Source organism: Pseudorasbora parva, chromosome 7 (assembly GCF_024679245.1).
Source record: "Pseudorasbora parva isolate DD20220531a chromosome 7, ASM2467924v1, whole genome shotgun sequence".
In the NCBI taxonomy this organism is placed as follows: Eukaryota; Metazoa; Chordata; class Actinopteri; order Cypriniformes; family Gobionidae; genus Pseudorasbora; species Pseudorasbora parva.
In genome coordinates, this window is record NC_090178.1 from 16,471,115 (window position 1) to 16,489,896 (window position 18,782).

At 37.9% G+C, this 18,782-nt stretch overlaps 2 protein-coding genes across 3 annotated transcripts; both read left to right on the forward strand.

The window, feature by feature from the left end:
- The first annotated feature begins 3,881 nt into the window (after positions 1–3,881).
- On the forward strand, positions 3,882–11,385 carry tp53inp1 (tumor protein p53 inducible nuclear protein 1). Its single transcript, XM_067448316.1, has 4 exons — positions 3,882–4,110; positions 6,025–6,347; positions 8,670–9,021; positions 9,104–11,385. Exons 2-4 carry the CDS (start codon positions 6,224–6,226, stop codon positions 9,354–9,356), a joined length of 729 nt encoding a protein of 242 aa, XP_067304417.1. The 5' UTR covers positions 3,882–4,110; positions 6,025–6,223; the 3' UTR covers positions 9,357–11,385.
- A 1,030-nt stretch (positions 11,386–12,415) lies between these two features.
- Positions 12,416–18,557, forward strand: ccne2 (cyclin E2). Of its 2 annotated transcripts, none has more exons than XM_067449584.1 (11): positions 12,416–12,434; positions 14,129–14,169; positions 14,260–14,332; positions 14,447–14,497; positions 15,047–15,195; positions 16,243–16,378; positions 16,470–16,616; positions 16,731–16,961; positions 17,051–17,162; positions 17,254–17,411; positions 17,495–18,557. In XM_067449584.1, the coding sequence occupies exons 2-11, from the start codon at positions 14,156–14,158 to the stop codon at positions 17,600–17,602; spliced, it is 1,179 nt and encodes a 392-aa protein (XP_067305685.1). In that variant the 5' UTR covers positions 12,416–12,434; positions 14,129–14,155; the 3' UTR covers positions 17,603–18,557. The 2 variants fall into 2 exon arrangements, with proteins under 2 accessions (XP_067305685.1, XP_067305684.1); XM_067449583.1 differs by lacking the exon at positions 12,416–12,434 and adding an exon at positions 13,193–13,211.
- Positions 18,558–18,782: the final 225 nt, after the last annotated feature.

Sequence of the window (18,782 nt, forward strand, 5' to 3'; positions counted from 1 at the left end):
ACAAACTGAATGGAACGCCCACTTTTCTAGATACAATCAATTACCAGTGGGAAAAAACCAAGCCACGCCCTCTATTTTTATGATTCAATATTCCGTTTTGCTTGGAAAATACGTCACAATACTGAAGTAAAGTCGGTCCTTAACTGTTCGCAATGACTTTACATTAATACAGTCTTCAAAATAATTGACAGTCCCGCACAACCAAAAGACCTGCAGGTTTTGACTGACAGGATGTCACAGTTGGCAGCTCACTGACTCACGGATTGTGCCTCCCACCTGTCTGTCCCGTCTGTCCTCTTTACATGATGCAATCCTCTACCCAGATGTCACACTGTAAGCTTCTTTGCATCATCAACATGTGCTCTTGATTTCCCATCACTCAAACAGTCAAACATGGACCTTGGGCACTTTAAATGCTGAGTTTCATGTAGTATGTCTTTTCCTTTTCATTAATTTATATTAGATATTAATAAGGATTGTAATGTGATTAGAGTTGTACATTTGGTTTGCATGGAACTCTTATGGGGTTTACCCTATAATAGAATTAATAATACATAAGCATTCAAAATGGTTTGCCATTCACTGTGGTAATTTCTAATAAGCTCTTTGTCACTTGACATCAGAGTGTATCTTACAATTGCTGTATATTAGATACAGTTGCCCTAAAAAGTATGTGAACATTTAAGCCACACTTAAAGGTATAGTTCAACCAAAAATAAATCTTTCTGTCATCATTTACTTATCCTCAGGTTGTTCCAAACCTTTATGAATTTCTTTCTTCTGCTGAGCGCACGGGAAGATATTCGGAAGAATAATTGTAACCAAGCAGGTCTCTGCAGCCATTGACTACCATTTTTCCCCCACTATGGTAGTCATTGGCTGCCGGGATCTGCTTGATTTCAATTTTCATTTTTGGGTGAACCATTTCTTTAAATTGTGTAAATATCATCGATTGAGTTTTAACTCAAGTTCACAGGTAATGATAACTTTAAATCTAATCAAATTCTTTGTCAAATGTTTTGATTGAAAACTGTTTGTGATATATTGCATTTTCTTAGATAAATCAATATTTAATGCATCAATTTTTATTTTATTTTTTTATTATTATTATTATTATTTTTTATTTTATTTTATTTTTTTTTGGGGGGGGGGGGGGGGGGGTTATGCATTGTGTATGATTTTTCAGTCTGCTTTGTTTAACCTTAGGTAGCAGGAAGTAAACCATGTCATAGGGAGCATGTCTGTGTACTTAATGCTTTCTGTGATTAAACTGCCCATAACACTCCCCTTTTGCCTTTTATTTACGTCAGAAAACGAGGCTCTGGAAATGTCACAAGGATTCTGTGACATATATGAGTTGTTGTCTATGAACACTTGCATAACAAAGAAAGGCACCAAAAAGGTTACCACTGAGAATGTACATAGACCACAACTTTGATCCATTCGATCGCTCATAGTCTTGTTTTTATTGGCTTCAAACTAAATTATATCTAACTTGACTAAGGTTTATTGCACAACAAGTTTGGTACATGCCCTAAACATTAACAGAATTACATCAGAGTGTCAAGTGGACTTCTGAACAGTACACTAGAGTGGATGTTTATATCGGGAATGCTGTGGAATCATCATGAACAATATGTTCTATTTTAGCAGGGTTTGATAAGAATCAAGACAACAGATCTCTTAAGAAATCTTAAGACTAGGGTGGGAATTAGGCAGGTGTTCAGATTTTATAATCTTGAGATTTTGTTTTTTTAACCCTTACGATGTGTTGAAAACCCTGTAATACCTTTGGTGTTCTTGGTCAAAAATGACCTGCCTTTTAAAAATTGATTAGAGATCTGTTGTTATGCTTATTAGCAAATGTAGGATTCAGTCTTTTAATTAGGATTGAATTATGACATGTTTTGTATGATTGAGCATAGTCCTCGTTGATCTCAGCTTTTGCACCTGTGTCCACAAATAATTATTTGTGGATAAATGTGTCATTATTCAGCAAAATATGGAAATAGTGTATTACACTAGTGTGCTTTAATGTTTAACAGGAACAATCGGTTCCAAAAAAGAAATACAAAACCTCTCCTGATGAAAATTTGGGAAAAAGATTGAACCCGATATTTGGTGATAACATAAGAGATTTATAAGCTATTTTTGTAGGCCGGGACGTGTAACAAGGTAGAATAAAAGTCAAAGAGAATTGGGGTACCCGATAACATTAACACATTCTGGGGAAAAGAAAGTCATCTTGGGGTTAAAATGACACAAACACATGCATTAGGATAAATTATTTATCATCAAATAAAAATGTATTTTATGAGATCCTGTACTACATAGCTCAAATACTAGCATTAGTCAACAAATAGTTTTTGATGGCATGTTCTGACACCACGAGACAAGGCCTGTTAAGGTCAGGGAGGGTTATAGTTTATGGTTAAACCCAGAGTGAGCAGGTGTGGCCTTGTTTTGGAGGGTAAATAAAGGAAAAGGAGGGAAAAACATGACCACACATGAGAACGCTGATTCACTCTCACGTCATCCTACAGTGGACAATGGATGGTTAGAAAAGATTTATCCAGCAGAAAGATTGCCCCTCTTGTATATATACAAACGGCTAGGACCTGTGTTGTGGTCTGAAAGAGTGAAAGTGGACTGATTTAAGAGGAAAGGAGAAAAGGCTTTGTCTGAGACCGATCTCATACCAGGAAAGAATGTTACATTTTTTCCCATCCTGATGAAAAGGTCATCTGTCTCATTTTAAAGGGAGGCCGGACAAAGATTATTCTGAGCCACACTGATATTTATATCTCATTATGATACAGTCATTATACATATGTGTTTAATACTTTGCTATATCGAATACTAAATAGTAAATTAATTGGAGATGGATGATGAAATAACATGTTTAGCTTGCTTTATTAGATGACTCAGTATAAGTCCTTTTGTTCAGACTAGTTCCTTTTTGAGAATGGGCTATTGGCCTCTCTTACTAATACATCCATTTGAGTGGTTTTGAGGGGGATGGAGGGCTTTGTTCTCTAAAATTTGGTGACCTATACATATTCAATTGGGAGGATTTCAATGTTTTGTTTTAGATATTTTCACTTAACCAAAAAGGGCTAAAAAAGAACATTTAATTTACAGCGTACCCCAAAATGTAAGTTTTGCTTGAGCTTTTAAATTATTGAATGCTCTCTGGAACAGCCTACTTGATTCTGACTGGTCAATTGGGCCATTTGGTTATTTCTATATGATGAATTTGTGTTTATTTCAATGAAAAAGTAATTTTTATGCCCTTTTATTATTTGGTAAATAAATACATACGTTTTCATGGTCTATCTCATATTTTATGATGACTGACTGAATGCACATTATATTTTGCTGCTCTTTTAGCAGTTTGTTTGGATGGAAATTTGAGAAAGGTTGCCTACACTTTTTATTTTTTATTTTATTTTACAAATTAAAAAGGGTTTTAGAGCAATCTGATTGTTTTAGCACTATGGTTAAAGATGAACTTCAATTAAAAAATTCCAGTCATTTATGGTAGCCTATGTCAGTAGATTGATGGTTTTATAATTGTTGTTCATCATTTTGGCCAACATGATTATGTCTAGTCAACATACAATAGGGCTACATATTGAACAATTTATTATTATTATTACAGCGTATTTTAAAAAACTTTGTACAACCCAATTCCTGGGTGACACTCCTTAACATGGAGAGTGCTCTGCCCGGTCTTGCCTTTCACGGGATGAGGTCACGTGCGTTGGTGACAGTCAGTCATAGTCAGGGGCGCAATTTCATTGGCTTAGAGGTTTCTGTCAAGCCCCGCCTGTGGGCCGTTCTCCGCGACGTAACGACCGATCAGCTGTTAATTTTCCACAACAATAACAAAGGGAGCAGTTGAGACCTCGGAGGAGAAAAGAAAAAGAACCGACTGCAAAACTCCGAACTAAAGGGTCCAGAAACTTTTAATTTCTTCCAGGAAGAATTGTATTTATATATTTTTATATATCGCACGACAAAATTAATCTACCTCAACCACTTGAAGTGGTCTGTTTTTGTTCTTGAAGTCAACCCTCTTCCTGTTTACAATACTTTTTTTTGCCGCAGGTGAGTTTAAACCTCTTTGTTGTTGATCGACAGACATTCTGGTTTAATTCGTTAAAGAGAAGTTCTGGACTTAAAGAATACTGAGAACGTTGCATCCAATTTGATCAATAGAATTTGTAAATGTAAAAAAAGAAAGAAAAAAAAGAGAAAACGTTTAATTTAAATATATCGACGCTCTGCATAGCACAACCTGTCAACGCCTGCAGGCCATTTGAAATGTTCATTGTTTTGTTGTTTCTGCAATGTGAGCATGTTTGGGTTTTACGGATTAGGCTTTGTTCAGCAGAGCCAGTTGAAGCGTTTGGGTTCTCGTTCCGCCCAGTCGGTCGGTGTAGGGTTACACATCCCTCCCCCGGCCAGTCTCTGTGTGTTTGGGTCAATAAAACATAATATGACAAGCAAATGCAGCTTTTGTATATTTCTGCATCTTTGCAATTTCGCTTTCCCAGTGCAAATCGCTTACCCAAGCATGTTTACGTTGTTAACAAATGAATCTATAGCTAACAGTTAGCTAAAATGGGGTTTATGTTACGTTAAATACGAGGCGTTTTGTTTTGTTGCATTCCATTCAGTCGGATTTGATGCTGTCTTTTCTTCAACAATAAATGTTGTCCGACACTTTTTTTTGTGCCAATGTCGACCACTAGTTTATAACAATATCTGTGAATGAATATTGAAATATGTGCAGTGTTCAGTTTTGGGCCTGAAAAAGGGTAACGTTAGCCGGGGTTTAAAAATGCTTAAACCAGTCTAAGATTGTTTGCTGGTTTTGAGTAGTTTTAGAAGGTTTTGGGGCACTTTTTTTTAAATACCAGATCTAGTTGGGAAACCAGCTTAGAACCATCTTGGCCAGTTTAAAGCCAGGTTGGTTTTTCAAAGGGAGTGCAATTCCAGAATATTCTGCTTTAATCGTAGTATTATTTTTAGGATACATTGGACCATTGTCATGTCATGGTCATAAGAAGATTAATGGGCACTTTATTATTGCACTGCATTTTTTCCCCAGTTTATTTTATAGCTCGTTTGACATGTAGAATCAATAGCCTTACAAACAATCTTCTTTTTCCTGTAGTGGGCTGTATGATCTGTACACATTAGGGCAGATCTAATGTGTTTTTTACTCTGTACCTCACCTTTACATGGATGACATAGACATGAGATTAAATGGGCAGCACATTGATACTTTTGCTTGTCTCTTGGCTTTGAGAAATGTTTAGCAATGACCTCCTAAATAATAATAAAAAGTTGTTACATAATGAGTTCCCAGTTATATTTATACATTTTTTTGTTATAAAATTACATCTCCTGAGCTATACCGTTTTTTCTCTGCTTGACACAAAGCCACTGCTTATCGCTGCTTGTCAGTCTATAATCCTCTTTTTGGGGTTCTGAAGGGTGCTTATTATATATACGTGACCCCATAATAGCCCCCACCCCCTAATCACACAAACAAAGGCTGCTGCCATGACTATATGAGCAGGTGGAAGGGAGTATGAATTGGTTGTCTTGTTTCATTGCTGTGGTGTGAAGAACAGCTTGTAGTCCTTCACTTCACAGATGTCTCGCTTTGTTGTCGCAAGCAAAACAACGGATAAGGGTACCCTCGTGAGTCATAGTCCTGAACGAGCCTGGGTGTAACTGTACAAAGATCAGTTTTCATAGGCATCAGCTTCATGTGAAAAGGACAGGCAGTATCTGTGACAGAAGAGACACTTTAGACTACTTTGTTTTGGCTGGTCTGTTCTCTGAAAAATCCATCTTTTATTAGCATACACCTGTAATATATGGCTAATCACAGCATAACATGACCCGCTCATCACCAAGAAATGTTGTGTACTTGATGGCTGGCCAGTTTGTTTTGTTTGCATCTACGTTTTTGTTAACAACAGTGTTGTGTTCTCGCTTGTTCTCCAGGGCCTGTTTTTGCACAATCAATAAGAGCAATGGCTGAATTTCATCAGGTGTTTCTCAGCTGGAGAAGGAGTAACTAATGCACTTCAGCACCTTTACCAAGATCTCAGTGAGCGGCTCCTGCAGCTGATGACCAAAGAGCCCAGCCCTCACCCACTCCCAGCAGGACTGTCCAGCCTCACGCCTCTGCCCGGGACAAAACATGTTTCAGAGGTTCACCAGCATCTTGTTTGGAGACTCCCTGGAGGAGGGCAGTGGATGCCCTGTGGATCCAGACTTCAACGAGAAGGAGGAGGATGATGAGTGGATTCTGGTCGATTATCTAGGTGAGAAAGTTTTCATGAATATCCTGGTTTTGATCGGCAAATTGAAATATGGACCTTGCGATCTTCTTAAATGCAGATATGAACAGGGTTAATTTGCCTCTGTTTTTTGAGTAGAATGCCCACATCTAAAATTCGAAATCGACAACCTATATAAAACAATGTCCCAAAATTTCCAACTTAAGCCAGGCTCAGACTAAAGAAGTTTTTAAATCCTAACCGATTATGAAATATGGTTGCACCATGCACATAAGGACGAGCACTTCAAGTGATCTCATGGGGAAGCGGATGTAAACATATACGTAATAGATCGTCATTGATATCTCTCAACAGGTAATGTTTACATTTGCTAGCAGCTTTCTACACTCACCCAGTATGTTCAAAACCAAGAGGATTTCTCCTCAGCGTTACTCTTTATCCATACAGTTGTCATGTTTTCAAAGACACGTTAAACAAATAGACGTGTTGTTGCAACACTCCACAAGCAGTTCCGCCATCTCTGCTGTTCGAGGTGCCCGATTCGATCTCTGAACTCTTCACATTACCAGATCATCTGCGGCAAACTCTGAACCGATCGAGGTCCTCAACAAGATTTTCTCTCCTATTCTCAGGAGTGGAAAATCGGGGATAAATCGTCCTAAAACTCCTGTAGTCTGGGCCCTGCTTTATAGAATATCACATTTTACTTTGAAATATTTCATATCATGGACACAAAGGGATTTCAAACTCAATTTGCATTGACTATTAAATGCATTTAAAAGAATCCTGCATATTTCCCTCCAAAAATCAGCGCAGATTGAGCATGCAGACGTCCTCTTATGTATGAAATGACCCTACCTTACCTCAGTTGATACTGATGACATGGTCAGCTGGAGCCATATTACAGATTCTGTAAACCTGGCACAGACGCGATGCCCTCATTAACATGATGCCTCTCATAAGCTTTCTGCCCAAATACAGACCTTCTCATGTTGTGTGTGTGTGTGTGTGAATATTTCAGGTGCAAGGCAATCTGGTTGGCCCAGTTCACCTCTGTTTGGACAGAAAGAGACAGACATGTTTATGACGCTTATAGCTTGTCTGACAAAAGTGTCTAGGTGGGCTTTGCAGTAAAAATAGGACAGATTAAGTTACCGTTTATGCTCCTAACGAGTATAGGCCTTGAGCATGGAATCATTAAAAACGATCAGTGTGTGAGTGCTGAGTGCTGAGGTAGACAGGAGGGGACATTAAAAACATTTATCTTCTTTCATATCCATATATTATATAAAATATCTATGTGAGTTCTTTACCATCATGGTGAGAGGATTAAAGGTTAACTGGCTTCCTCAGGGACATTGAAGTGCTGTAACTAGGTTAAGAGCTTTCTAACCAGCTGAGTTTAGAAAATGTCCGATGTCATCTGGCAGGATGCTGCAAGACTATAGATAAACAAGGTGTGGCTCTTTGCAAGGGAAGTTCTGTGTGCACCGTAAAATTAGTGCTATGGGTGTGGGACATTCTAGTGACTAGTTGGTTTTGATACTTTTAGTGTAAATATATGTTTTTTGAATCTGTCACGTGAACTGCATGTGATGGCTGTCAAGTTAGTGCAGTGTCTGGTCAGTCCAAGTTTGGGAGTGAAGGATTTTTCAATCACACTGCCCTCTAGAGGCCACTAAAAGTGTAGCGCTTCAGAGGCTCTGCCCCAAAGCCAGCTGTTTACACAGAGTACACATGAACCACAAAGTGTACACATAGAAATCAAGTGTGGGCAAAAAATATTGACTCTCTTGGTTTTCTGTCTAAACACATGACTTGCTTTCCAATGAACCAGTGACACTTTTGAACACGTTTCTATGGTGTTCAGATGTTTTCGATAAAAACTGAATTATGGTTTCATTTTATTCAACTTCACAAGTTTGATATATTTAAAAAAATGTGACGGCCATGCTAAGTCGTGGATAACATGGTCTGTATGGTTGTTGATAGGTGCTTGCTAGGTTATTCTATGCAGTCTCTTGCTATTTTCAGGTCATTTTGTGTGATATTCTCCTCCCTCCCTACATATTTTATAGACTTTAAACATAAATAGTACTCCTTCAATTCAGATTGCTTTGAAAATGAATAGTACAACTCTTCTCAACAAGTCAAATCATTTCAAGGTTTAATTAAAATTGTATAGAATGTGGCAGTGTTAGTTATGACTAATACACGCACGTTATTTGTTTTCAAGATAAGGAAGAAAAAATTATTGCAATTTCTGTTTCATGCCAACTTTAATGTTCTAAACAGTGCAAAAGTAGTTTAATTCAAAAAGTAGTAACATCCTCTTTGTTTCTGTAGCAAATGCCTGCTCCGGTGCGTGTGGAGATGATCTGGTGGAAGTGTGCCCTGACAATGACGCTCCCCTGGACTCTCCTGTACGCTGCTCCTCCTGCTCCTCTCTGGATTCGGCGGCAGACACCGACACAGAGGATGGCAACTTCTTGCGTCTAGAGGCCACATGTGGGCTGGAAGAGAGCTGGTTCATCACCCCTCCGCCGTGTTTCATGGCTGGAGGCAGAGCTCCGGTCCTGCTAGAGACCAGTCCTCTGGAGAACCTGCTGATCGAGCACCCCAGCATGTCTGTGTACGCCGTTCACAGCCCTCGTCAACGACCTGCCAAGGATGGCACCCGTGAGCCAACGATTTTAAGGTAAAGGGCAGATTCAGAGTTTTCTATTGTTCTATAATTTAATATTATATTAGAATCTGACAGATTCTGTTTGGCTCTGTAGATCTGAAGTTCAGCGTCGGTCGAGTCACCCTACTGGCTGCTACGCAGCCGCTCTGGTCGCTGCTCACGCAGGGTTTCTGGAGCAGACCAAGAACGTCCGCCTGGCTCAGCGCATTCGTGACAATGTGGAGCGCCAGCAGCTGTCCCGCAATGCCCTTCGCCGCCTCAACCTGCTGCGTGAAGGCGGAGCCAGACAGGCCAAAGCCACCGGAGGCTATGTTCACCAGCCGGGACAGAGGCAGTACAACTACTGAGACGTCCCCACTGCACTCCCCGTCCTCCCCTGCACGCCGCCCTCTCCACACTGGGAGAATTAGTCTTTCACCAGAAGGAACGGAGTCCTTTAGAATATTTAGAATCAATGCCATAGGTCACTTTACTTCACGGCAGGTTCCGCTCGACCCAAATGTGTCTGCGTCACGTCACGCGTTTCATATATAAGCTCCATCTGTTATGTTCGGTCTTATTTTATATGTCATGAAGGTTGACTAACCAAGTGTTTTGTTATAGTGAGCATGATGTTGTAGTGCTCTGTTTCGAACATGTGTAGGCAGCTTGACACTTTCTTTACTTTTTAAAGCCATACTAAATTCAATCACATCAGTGATGAAATCATCAGCAGCACTTTTCTGGTTAGGAAGGAACCTGCCTGTGACTCTGTAGATCAGTTTTTTTCTTCCTCTTTGTTTTTTTGTTGTTGTTGTTGTTTTTTCATTTTTAAAAGTATACTGGGTTTATTATCACTAAAAGCCTTGTTTCCATAGTAATTTTTAAAGTATATAAAATATATTTAAAAAAAACTTCCAAAATATTTTCAAAAGAAAAAAATATTAAATATATTACATATCAGTATGAAGTTGGTAAGAGTGTGTTATCTGCATAGATATGTATGTACGCAGTTTTTCCTATTTTTAGTGATTGATTTGATGTATGACTGTGTAGTGCTAATTTTCCAACAGGTGAGAAAACCAACAAAAAAAGACATCAAGTGTTGTAATGTTATTTTTCATGTTTGCTCTATATCTGCAGTACATGTCTCAGGGTCATCACTGTTCACCTTTGCTCTTTGCTAAGAATGCAGATTACTTGCAGATGGTAAACTGTCTCTGTACATACTAGAGAACCTCTAACTTTGTCAATGTGTGTTACCTTGTGGAAATATTTGAAATTGATGTAAATCTTTAACATAACGCGCATCTCACACTTTGAATGGAAGCGAGACGCTTGCTCCTCCGAGGACTGTGAAACAAACTTTCTCTTAATTGACTGTTAAAAACTTTGACGACGGAGTGAAACTGTTAGCATTTAACTTTTTTAAAATGTTTTTTTTTTAATGTAGTGTCTTTTTTGTGTTATATTTTCATATTTTATTTGACTAGTTACACGTATATTACTGAGCGAAATATTTAAAGTAGCAACGAACTTAAAATTCTTTTTATGTTATGTCTGTTACTCTATTCCTTTATCGCGCAAGACCTGGTGTTGTAAATTTCCGGTCACACTGCCTAGGTAAATGTCTCCCCCAAATGAATGAAACAGAACTCAGAACTCTGACATTCAGCCGAATGCATATTATATGCATGAGCAACTCAAGGAAAACAACTACAGCTTCTTTTCTTTTGCTTGCTGCAGTCTGTGTTAAGCAGTATATTGCATTTTCTGACTTTTTTTTCTTCTGTGGACGAAGGGAATGGAAGGGACGTACAGTTCTCTTTATATTCTTGAGTAATGCTGGAGAAGCCATCTTTCCCAGTAGTCAGTAGATGCCTGATTTTTGTTGTTCATAACAGGGATTTAATTTTGCCTTGAATTGCATTTGGGGATCATGTGCCTTCCAGGTGAACAGTAAGACAATGCATCCGTGAAGAACTTGAAATTTGTCCAAAGGGACACAAACAAATGTAATTTTACTATGCACAGAGGATTACCTTGTCTCTGTGAGCCACTTGCTCTGTCGACTTTTTACACAAAATGTAGCAAATATTTTCTGTGTTAAATGTGTGAAGAATATTTTCTGTGGCATTGCTAAGTTTTAGACTATGCTTTGGTTGATTTTTTTTTTTTTTTAGTTTACTGGAATAATACAGCACTTTGCCAAAAGTGTAGGGTTTTAGCATTGTTTATTTATCTTTTTCTTGAACTGATATGTTTTGGATACATGTCATACACAAACTATTTTGTTTGGGTAGTATCATTTGAAAATAAATGGTTAATTTCATATGTCTTGAAACCTACTATTTGTCAGTATGTATACTCTCTTCTCAATAAATGTTTTAATACGAAGTAATGTTTTTTCTGTTAGTAAAATTAAATGTTCAAATTTAATGCATCTGATTAGGACTGGTAGGTTTTAGACTAGGTAGGTGTTTGCATATTCTGGCATCATATGTGTAAATTATACTGTAATTGAATCACCTCACCAAATTGTAAAGAAAGCTTTCCACTCAGGAGTGTTTCATGAACCCATACCAAGCTGTAACTCAACCCAACTAATCTCTCAAGAATCCCAAGCCATGATTAGTACAAGCTTATTATTCATTGTACCAGTTGGGTATTAACCTCAATAATGCAGATTTCTAATAGACATTTAATTGTGCCCTCCTCTTCTCCTGCATGCTGCACAATATATTTAAAATGCTAGGCTAAAGTGAAAGTGTTTGAGCTTCCTCTAGTGCCAGGTGACTTGTAGCTTGTACATGAATCTGTATTAACAACGCTGAAACTAATGAGACTTCTCTGAAAAGATCAACCAAAATCTATCTACCATATTTTAATATCTTGTGGATTATTTGGGCTGCTTTAGTATTAATGATGTCAATATTTTTCAAATTAGCAATGGGTGGCACATTAGTTTTATATGACCAGGGAAAAAATGAATGCCCTCACAAAATAAAATAAAGGAAGTTTATTTGTTATAGTGGTAGCATATTTAGCTTTTTGCACTGTCTGAATTATCTGGAAAATCCTCTCAATTAATCCCTCAGACATTCAGAATGTAAATGTTTTGAAAATGTTCATGAAACATAGTATAATGGTGTTGTTTGCATTTGAGAGACATTCATGCAAACCACAAAGAAATATATTGCACGTAGCTAGTTTTCTTCACTCCGGATGTGACGTATTTGAACGTTCGCAAAAGGTTGAGCGGGATTACTGTTTGCAGAATTCGCGCCGATTACGCATACAAAAAATGTATTCTTGGGATTTTGTTCTTTCGAAAGGTTGAAGAAATGCAGTTTGCTTGTTCACGTGCAGTACGAAAGCTGTCTCGTTGTTTTGTATGCACAGAACTGTCTTTTTGTGTAACGTTACATGCTATCGCCGGAACGAGTGTGCGTATAACAGTGTTCATGTATATTTATGCTCAGATCAAAATAACAAAGTAACCGGGGCTAAAGACACGGAAACGCCTTGTCACAAAAATGGAGCATGGTCGTAAAAGAATCACAATTTCTGTAAGAACGGTTGATACATTTACATATAATGATTGTGAAATGCAAGTAATTTTATGATAGGATTAATGCTAAGAATAATTTTCAATACGCCTTTCATTGCCTGTCAGAAGTGCTGATCTCTCTTCTCATGGGTTTGTTTACAAGAGCACGTTGCTTCTCCTGGATTAACGATGATTGGTCAGACCGATTCAAATCCACGCCCACAAGAAGCTGTCAAACTAGGAAGGGTCTCCTTCGAGTCAAAAAACGTAATAATTTCACATAAATACAATATTTAACATACAGACCTACTCGCATATGATGCATTAGGTCATCGAGCCCCGGATTCGTTTAACCGGGAAAGCAGGAAAGCGCGTTTTTTACATATTTAAACCAAAGGTCGACACGACCATAAGAAATTCTACAAAACACAAACATTCCCGTTGGTTTCTCAAAAACGTTCAACATAATAATTTCTAAATCCACGCAGGGTCTGTTAAAACAACATACAGCAGGCTGTCTGATCATTTTTAGTTCGAAAACACGACGTTATATATAGCTTTTGGGGTTGTTTTTAAAGACTGAAAAGAGCGCCACGCATGCGCAGTAGCCGCGAATCGCTGGACTATATAATGCTTGGCGCCATTCATTCATTCATTCGCACTGAACCCTCCGGTAAGGACACTTACTTTAGTCTTCTTTCACCTCTAATATTTCTTATTTTAATGGTACTTCTTCAAAATCGTGTTACAAAGAAGCTTTAGCAGGGACCGTGCTGTTGTTTTTTTGTTATGGTTGCTTAAAAACGGGAGTTTGAGCCTTTTAACCAGTCATCTACGACTAAAGATGAAGATGCCGGCGAGACCTCTAAAGCAGCTGCTTTTAGCTTTATTATTTAGGGGGAAAAGGACACTACGTATTCTCAGACCCATTTCATAGCCGAATGTTTAATGTATTGTCGAGATCGAGAGGGGGATGTTGCTGAAAGTTAGCCAGCTCTGCTAGGCGCCAGATTAGATAGTATGTACGTGGACGTGTGTTTGTAAACTCCTCTCATAAATGAGAAAAATAAGGGATATTGTGAAACGTCTTATGGGTTTTCTACACACCAAGGAGTTGCCTGAACAGTATTTTCGGTTAAACCGGTGTTTAATGCTCTTTTAATAGATCCTAGATTAGTTTTTGTGGGGGCAGCTGTAGTCTCCCGCTTCATGTAAATTGGCGCGGACTGTCCTTTCATAAACCTACAGAACTGGATCATGTATTTCTGGTTCCTGTAAAAACATCAAATGATAATACTACTGCTTGTGCAGCCTTTGTATTTACTCCTAATGCCTTTAGATTTGAACTGTTTGACTTTTAGTTCGTATGAATTATAGAAGTGTGATGGACTATTTCTGGTCATGTATGTTACTTCCCTCCAATCAAATGGCTAGCTTAAATGTTTATTGTTTAAAGTATTTCTCTTAAACACTTAATTTAAAGATATTTAATAGTGCTTAATACTACATGTAGTTACGTCGTTATTCCTCGTTTGCTTCAAAGTGCAGTTAATTACATTGTGATTAACGTTGTATGTTTCTGGTTCACAGGAGAAAAGCACACCATTTGTTTAGAAAATGTCAAGACGCAGGTAAGAACTATTTTTTGTCGAATGTTTGATTTACGCTAGCACTTAATAAACGACAATACTTATTTCTTTATTCATTTTTTATTTCAATAGTAGTCGCAACACATTACAAGAAAGAAATGAAAACGCACCAGAACAGACCAAACCGCAGAGAAAAAGAAAAGAGGTGAGATATTAATATTTATTTTACATAATGTGTTACTAAAACGGAAGCGCTTGATTTTCCTTCCAATGTATGCAAATATTTTTACATATCAAAATTTTACCTTATTTTCAACAGTGCACTAGAAGAATCCCATCAGCAGCTAAGAAACAAAATTATGAAATTCAGGTAAGCTGATTTGTATTATGAGTAATATATGTGTGTGTAACGTTACATGATTTGTATTATTTATCCAGAAATAAAACAGCCAGACTAATTGTATTTGGTTTAAGGAATGCTTGTAAGGCAATAAATGTTAGTTTTTCACTAGCAATCTGGTTATTATGCAGTAGTTAAGTCATGCGCAGTAACGGTGCCACTGGGTTAATCAGCGCGCCATGGCGTCACTCCGGACCCTCCCTCGTTTATTTTCTTTATTCACCAGCCCGCGAAAAAAATATTTAGTTTGGTATTTGTGATCTTTAGTATTAACGTTGTTTTTAATGCTATACTTATAAAAGTTCAAAAACAAAATGCTGTTATTTTGATACCTGAAAGGAAAGTCCTGTGCAGCAATGCTGAATATAAAACTCCACACTATAAGTGTTTCTATGAGAAGAAAAGTAAAAAGAATACTATGCTAAATCTGTTCTTATTAATGCCTTATTAATGATATTTGATTTGGTTAAGCCTTATTCATATAACCTAGATAATAAAACCATACATTTTCTTTTCTAGAACCGTTGTTTTGAAGGTGATATTAGTCCCAGTGTCTTAATCGAGACTCCTCAGAAGGAGGTTCACCAGGAGGCTGGTAATCTTTCTGGTTTTAAGCGATTCAGATTCAAGAACCTCTTTGTGAAGCCCTCTCCACTGCCATGCCTCAGGTAGGACCTGATCACAGCTTCTCATGCTTTGAATAGGGAAAATAGATGCTTTTCATTACGCATTATTTGTCAAAAACACTGATATGTCCACTTGACGATATAACATATTTTTAAAAATCCTTTTAGGAAATTAATCCAAAATCATAGTGAAAACTATTTGGCTTGGTTTTCTTGTTACACTTGAAACATTTCCTAAATCATGTAATGCTAGTTTATTATCACCATTTTGCAATACACAAGCTAGATGCATTTGTGATATCTAGAATGTTTCATTGAGTTAAAGGAATAGTTCATCCAAAAATGAAAATTAGCCCATTATTTGCTCACCCTCAAGTCTTCCTAGGTATATATGACATTCTTCTTTCAGATGAATACAATCGGAATTATTTTAAATGTACTGGCTCTTACAAGCCTTATAATGGCAGTTTCTGTTTTGAAGTCCATAAAAGTGCATCTATCGACCATAAAAGTAATCCACACGGTTACGAGGGGTTACTAAAGGCCTTCTGAAGAAAAGTGATACGTTTAAGAAAAACTACAAACTGTGATGCTCAGGTGAAAATATGCTAGTTCACGGGAAGTTTTGTTTTGCTCTATCCTTTGCGCTTTCGTCTCCGGAACTTGCGCTACACCTGCGTCCTACGTCATACACCGGAAAGCCAGTCTCTCGTGAACACACGTACGACAAATAGCAGAAGTTGAAATGTACAGTTTGTAAAGTTTTTAATAAGGATATTCTACAAATGTATCACTTTGCTTCAGAAGGATTTTATTAACCCCTTGGAGCTGTGTGGATTAAATTTATGATGGATAGATGCACTTTATGGACTTCAAAACAGAAACTGCCATTATAAAGCTTAGATTAGCCAGGACATTTTAATATAACTCCAACTGTATTCATCTGCAAGAAGAATGTCATATACAATTAGGATGACTTGAGGGTGAGTAAATCATGGGCTAAATCCTTTTTGGGTGAACTATCCTTCCTAGTATCATTCAGTGCTTGCTCTCTGGTTTAATGGCACATATATACTGTTTACCTGACAGTTGGGCCAGTTCAGATGATGTGTGGATAAAGATGCTGAATAAGGAGCTAAAGTATGTACATGACAAGGGCTTCATCCAGCAACATCCAGCCCTGCAGCCCAAAATGAGGTCTATTCTGCTGGACTGGCTCATGGAGGTATGTTTGTTTTCAACCACATTTATGAAGGTTTTTTTTTTTTTTTGTTATCTGATTGTGTTTAATCTAATATCAAATTCTTTCTGTGTAGGTCAGCGAAGTGTATACTCTGCACCGAGAGACATTTTACTTGGCTCAGGATGTCTTTGATCGCTTTATGCTCACTCAGAAAGACACTGGCAAAGATCAACTGCAGCTTATCGGCATAACGGCACTCTTCATAGCTTCAAAGATAGAGGTACATAAACTTTGTTGACTTCATTTTGACAGTGTTGACATTAATACATTTTACAGTACATATCAAAGTCACCCGAAGAATATCACAGCACTCATAAATCTCTCTGTTTGACAGGAGATTTACCCGCCAAAGCTCCAGGAGTTTGCTTACGTGACGGACGGAGCCTGTAATGAAGAGGAGATTCTTGCTAAAGAGCTTGTCATGTTGAAGGCGTTAAAGTGGGAGCTCTGTCCCGAGACCGTCATCTCATGGTTGAAGCTCTACTCTCAAGTGGACTCTTTAAAGGATGACGGCAGTTTCCTCATTCCTCAGTTCTCACAGGAAACCTACATCCAAATCGCACAGGTGAGACCTTAGATCCTTTGCAGTGAATATGTATATTGATGTTTTGTTATATCTTGACACCCCTTCTTACTCTTGAATTCTCTCTGCAGTTGTTGGATCTTTGCATTTTGGACATTAATTCTTTGGACTACCAGTATGGAGTCCTTGCTGCTGCTGCATTTTGTCACTTTACATCTTTTGAAACGGTCCACAAAGTATCAGGTGAGATTTCTGAACTTGGATATGCTTTAAGGATGGTTTTAAGTTGTTGTGTCCATTCTGTGCTAAGTATTTTCTTTTTCTTTTCCACCAGGACTCACATGGGACAGCATATCAAGCTGTGTGCGGTGGATGAACCCATTTGCACGGACGGTACGTGAATGGCCCAGACCGCTGTTGAAGGAATTCAAAAAGGTGGCGGCAGAAGATCGACACAACATACAGACCCACGTTGACTACCTGGCCATGCTGGTGAGTTCTCATTTTCATTGACTCCTTAGTCAGGTATATTTAAGATTTACAAAAAATTAACACAAGGTTATGTGTCTTTTCAGAGTGAAGCACATGATCGGCAGCAGGACAGCTTGGAGCGGATGTCTCCATTGGCTGTAGCGGGAATATTGACTCCTCCTAAAAGCACTGAGAAACCTGCTAATATCTGACGGGTTTGAGGAGAACTAGTAGCGAGTCTTTATTATTTGTCATCACGGCCCAGAGATGCGAGACCTTTTACAGTTTCACCAACGCACCCAGAGACACAGTTGTGTGCGTGGTACTTTTTGGGTCGTCTATAGGAAACAAATCCAGGCTGAGATGCCATAGCTCACAACTTCAGATGTAAAATTGCAGGAGAACCTAAATGTGGTTTCCCAAAGCAGTATTTGAAGCACTCATAAGTGCCTTCCATTGAAGAATGGATTAAAATCCATTTTCTGAAGCTAGAAATGAACCGTGAATGAGCTCAGACTTTACCTGCTTACGATCTTCTGGCCACATTGCCAGTTTAGAGGACTGCACAAATGCTGCTGTTTCATGGATCATATGTTACCTTTTATGTTGTGTAAATTCAATTTAATTTTATTGTGTGTGTGTGTGTGTGTGTGTGCACGCTTGTTCTGAATTTTGGCGTTAATATGCTCCAATGCCAACCCAGTGGTGCTAAGTCTGCTTGTTAACCGGACAGTCCTGTAAGATGAGCAGTATCGGTTGTTGGTTTATTTTCCTAAATCTTTATATCTTTGCGAAACATCATTCCCATGCTTTTATCCTCCTGTGATGGAAGATATTCCTGTAAGACTTGACTTTTTACCCCTCAGAAGTTAATTTAACCAAACTGAATTTAAGCAAACTGCGTATTTATTTCATATAGGTAGACTTGTATTATTTGAATTGCAATTTTTTCCCCTCAATGCCAAAGGCATATTTAATAATTTGAGGTGCTTGCTATTTATGAATTAAATGCATTTTGTTTGTAGCATAGCTTGATTTAAATTTGACCTGGATTTGAGCCAGTGAAATTAGCAAAAAAAATTGGAATAAGAATAGTGTAAAAAGTACTATGAATTGTACAGAAGATGTATATATGTACAAATAACAATGTCAAGATTCTCTGATTTACAATGTGAAGTTATTAAAAAATATAAAAAAATAACGAGCCTTGTTTGAGTTTGTGTAGACTATTTTTAAGCATGCAAGCCATTATTCCACTCTTCAGTGTCACATGATCCTTCAGAAATTCTTTTATGTGGATGTAGTGCTTGAGAAACATTTAGTTGAAAAAAAAAGTTACAATATGCTTATATATTTTGGTGGAAATCAAGATACATTTTGTTTTCAGGATAC